Genomic DNA, 3,977 nt, shown 5'->3' on the forward strand with positions numbered 1-3,977 from the left:
AAAACATCTAGATAAATTTTTCCCAAGACACTAAGAAGCTAAAATATGGGCTGCTTTGTTTGATTCTCTTGAACTCCACCTGAAAACAAATTGCTGACCACGGAATGCCCACAAAAGGGTATCAACTGTTATGGATGAAATTCTTCAAGGCACTTCATCAAAGGGGGCTTTGAGAGCATCAATACAAGCTTTGGCATCGCTCTCAACCACTACATACTCAAACCCACGTTAACAGCAACACACGTCGCCAAATTAGCCTAAAATATGCAAGAATGTCTACCCCATGGAAATTCAACCCTGCATAATCTAAAGTCTTACCCTTCAAAACAAAATCTTGACCCAAATAAAAAAAGAAATTTGTGGGCAAATTTAAGTCTTACCCTGCATTTACTCCATAAAGTAATGACCTAAAAAAATGAAAAGAAAAACGTCACAAAGACCATTGTTTTTTTTTATCATATTTTGCTGAGTCTAAAAAATACTTCTTAGAAGTCTTACACTTTTAATGATTGAGCGGGGTCGTTGGAAAGCTTCCCACCATATTAGGTCCATCCATAGATTCTCCAATTTCGAAAATTTCCACCTTTATGGGCTAATATGACCTTGTCTTTGAATAATGATATTCAAAGTTACAATTTGAATGAAACAAAGACTCGGTTAATAAAACCAGGAAGAAATAATCTATTAGTTGTAAAATGCACGTTAGGTCTCATTTCGTGGTGCTTTCATTATCATATTCTTTTAGGCTTTTAGCCCAACTCGGTTTAATTAACAAATGTGGAAAAATTGATTTGTATATATATAAATAAATAAAAAATCTGATTTACAAAAATGGACCATTTCATGGCACATGTGCAAAATGACTATGTTGAAGACTCAGTGGAGGACCGAGATAGTTTTGGGTGCGTTAGACAAGCATCCAAGGCTCTTTTCAGGTTATTTACAATTTCAGTCATCGAGGGACGATCTCTACCTTCTAGATTTACACAATCCATTGCTAGGTACCCAACATATGCCACTGCCTCTATTTCAAATGGAGTAGGTGGTGGTACTTTTGGGTCCAAAACTCTGTGAATTTCGTCTTGGGCAATGTATGGAACAACAAAATCAACCACATTTCGGGGCACCCCGTTTTCATTCCTATGAATTGCCTTGTACCCGGACAGCATTTCGAGCAATACGACTCCAAAGCTGTACACGTCACTTTTGGTTGTCAATTGTTGAAGTCTATAGTACTCGGGATCCATGTAACCAACCGTACCTGCTCCAAGAAGTGAAAGGTGTGACTCTTCGTCCACGGGAGCCATCAATGATAGGCCGAAATCAGACACCTTGGCGTTCCATGTGTCGTCTAGTAATATGTTAGACGACTTGATATCGCGGTGTATGATTGGTGGAACTGCATACACGTGTAAATACTCAATGCCTCTAGCTGCATCTAGTGCAACCTTAATTCGGGCAGCCCATGACATTAGAGGAGTACCTTGAAGCTTGTGAAGATGGTCATTAAGGGTACCATTTTTCATGTACTCATAGACCAATACACGCTCATTGCTATCTTCACAAAATCCCAATAAACGGACAAGATTCTTGTGATTGAGCCTGGACAAAGCTTCCAGCTCATTTATGAAAGCATTGTCATTGTCCTCCTCTCGCTTGTTCACATATGGTGTAGACGTTGAAATTTCAGCACGCTTGATGGCCACTTCTCGGCCATCATCTAAAGTGGCTCGGTAGACTGAGCCAAAGCTACCTGTTCCAATCTTGTGATCTTCTGAAAAATTGTTGGTGGCTTCAAGTAACATTTGCAAAGGAAATTGTTCCATGGGCACACCATTTCCCAAACTAACCAAATGGCTCAATCGCTTCTCTAGAACCGGTGGTGCTTGCTGTTGATGTGGGCTTGGAACATTTTCAGGTGTAGTTCCTGGCTCGTCCAAGCGGCCCGAGTCATGAACTCGGCGACATCCTCTATCCTTGCAATATTTGTACAAAAAGAAACAACAAACTAGTATCAGAGCCGAGGATCCCACACACCCCACTACTAAGAAAGCCACCATTTTTTTGTTCCAACCACTGGTATGATGGGAGGATTGTGGTGGCGGAGCTAATGGTGGTGGTGAAGGAGAGGTTTCTCCCTCACAAGGCTTGCATATATATACTCCCTGACCACAAATGGCGGAAGACAAGTCCAATATACCGCATGAGCATTTACTATTACATGGCCCTGGCACAACTTTGTCAAACACCATTAATTTTGAGTCAAGAACTTCATTACCCCAACAGTACAAAGAATAATTTGCTTTCACAACTCCACAGAAAACACTGCGCTTTGCTTCAATGGTGACGAAATAAGTCCCTTGCAAACGTTCTGGCAGGCTGAAATTATTTTCCCCCCAGCAGACAACTGTTTCATTATGCCATAGAGCACAACTACGGTTTTCTCCTAAAGCCAATGATATGAACTTTCCCTGTGGTTTCTCACCCACCATCTCTCCCCAGCAATCCAAACTATTGTTTTCAGAGATAGCACAAGCATGCCTAAATCCGGCAGAGACCACAGAGTAATTCCCACGAGGCTCTCCGCCGACAACATTAGCATTATTTCCAACGCAGGTAATATTTCCAATTGCTGATAACCCACATACAAAATTCTCACCCACAGCAACACTTGAAAAGTTATGATCCCTGCTTGGACGAAAGTCACGAAATCTTTGCCACGGCCAGCACTCAAGCTGGTCGGTACCATTTACAAGGCCACAAATGCGAGAATTCCCAGCATCAAGATCTTTGATAGCTGCAGGGCCACCATAGATACGCTTGTAGGACGTTATAGTTCCATTGGTAGAGAATCTCCAGCAAACCATAATTGAAGAAGATGGTGAAATTAACCCACAAAGAAATCCGTATCCAGCTACTATCCCAGAAAATGATGTATTGGGATTCACAGGAATTTGGATTCCTTGAGGGAAACTTGTACAGTTTAGGACAAAAGCTTGTTGGTGAGGGGGCTTAATTAAAGCACAGATTAGTGTTTGATTAGCAGTCTCTGAAATGGCTACAGTGGATAGTGAATGAACAAATGGAATACAAGAAAAGAAGGATAAGCATATAATAAAAAAGAGTAGGAGATGGGAGTTATTAGCCATAGAAATAATTTGTAGGATTTGATAATAATATCATGTTGAGATGAGAAAGAAGAAGGTGAAATGGGAAATGAGTTCTGGCCAGTTTTAAGACTGTGTAAGTTCCACAAAAGGGCCAAAGAGAAGGAAAACGCGGTTCAAGAGTGTTTTGGGAGGACCAAAGACCGAGTCCTTTGAATCGTTCTATTTTATAAAAGTGGGAGCGTGTAGTCAAGACTTAAGCTCTGAAAGCTACACACACTGCTAATCCTGACCCCTGCCATTCATTCAAAACTCGTTCAAGGCACTTCCAAAACGTAGGCCGTGTCACTAGAACATAATTGATGACGTATTTCATTTTTTGGGACAAAAAAATCACTTTCTATCCATATATTAATGGGTTTTTTTTTTTTTTTTTTTGGTATTTTTTGTCACTGTGTTTTCTCCAGTTTCAATTTTGGGTTCCTTTTTAGACTCTTTTTTATGTTCTTTAGTGTCAGCATATTTGGTATATTAAATGAAGATTATGATAGAAATGGTAATGTTTATTATTGCTAATAAAAGATTTTGTGATGTAATAACCAATAATATGTTTGGTTGTAAAGTTAGAATAAAATTAATTGTTATATGTGTATGAAAAGTTTTGCATTTGAAAAGATAGATTATTTGTTTATGACTTTTTTATTTTTATAATTGTCAAGCGCATATTAAAAGTTTTTGCTTTTTTTTTTTTGAGAAGGAAATGTTTTTGCATTTGGAAAGAGATCTAAGATTATTTGTGTATAGTTTTTTTTAAAAAATAATTGTTATATGCATATAGAAACTTTGTATTTATAGAAATATTTAATATTT

At 38.6% G+C, this 3,977-nt stretch overlaps 1 protein-coding gene across 1 annotated transcript; it reads right to left on the reverse strand.

Moving 5' to 3' along the window:
- Nucleotides 1–778: 778 nt before the first annotated feature.
- LOC115975030 (serine/threonine-protein kinase-like protein CCR4) lies at nt 779–3,322 on the reverse strand. Its single transcript, XM_031095659.1, has one exon. The coding sequence runs from the start codon at nt 3,147–3,149 to the stop codon at nt 864–866; it is 2,286 nt and encodes a 761-aa protein (XP_030951519.1). The 5' UTR covers nt 3,150–3,322; the 3' UTR covers nt 779–863.
- Nucleotides 3,323–3,977: the final 655 nt, after the last annotated feature.

Source organism: Quercus lobata, chromosome 2 (genome assembly GCF_001633185.2).
Source record: "Quercus lobata isolate SW786 chromosome 2, ValleyOak3.0 Primary Assembly, whole genome shotgun sequence".
Lineage (NCBI taxonomy): Eukaryota > Viridiplantae > Streptophyta > Magnoliopsida > Fagales > Fagaceae > Quercus > Quercus lobata.

What these genes read in the sequence shown, in the direction of transcription:
- LOC115975030 (XM_031095659.1), bottom strand. Translation starts at nt 3,149, where the DNA reads ATGGCTAATAACTCCCATCTCCTACTCTTTTTTATTATATGCTTATCC.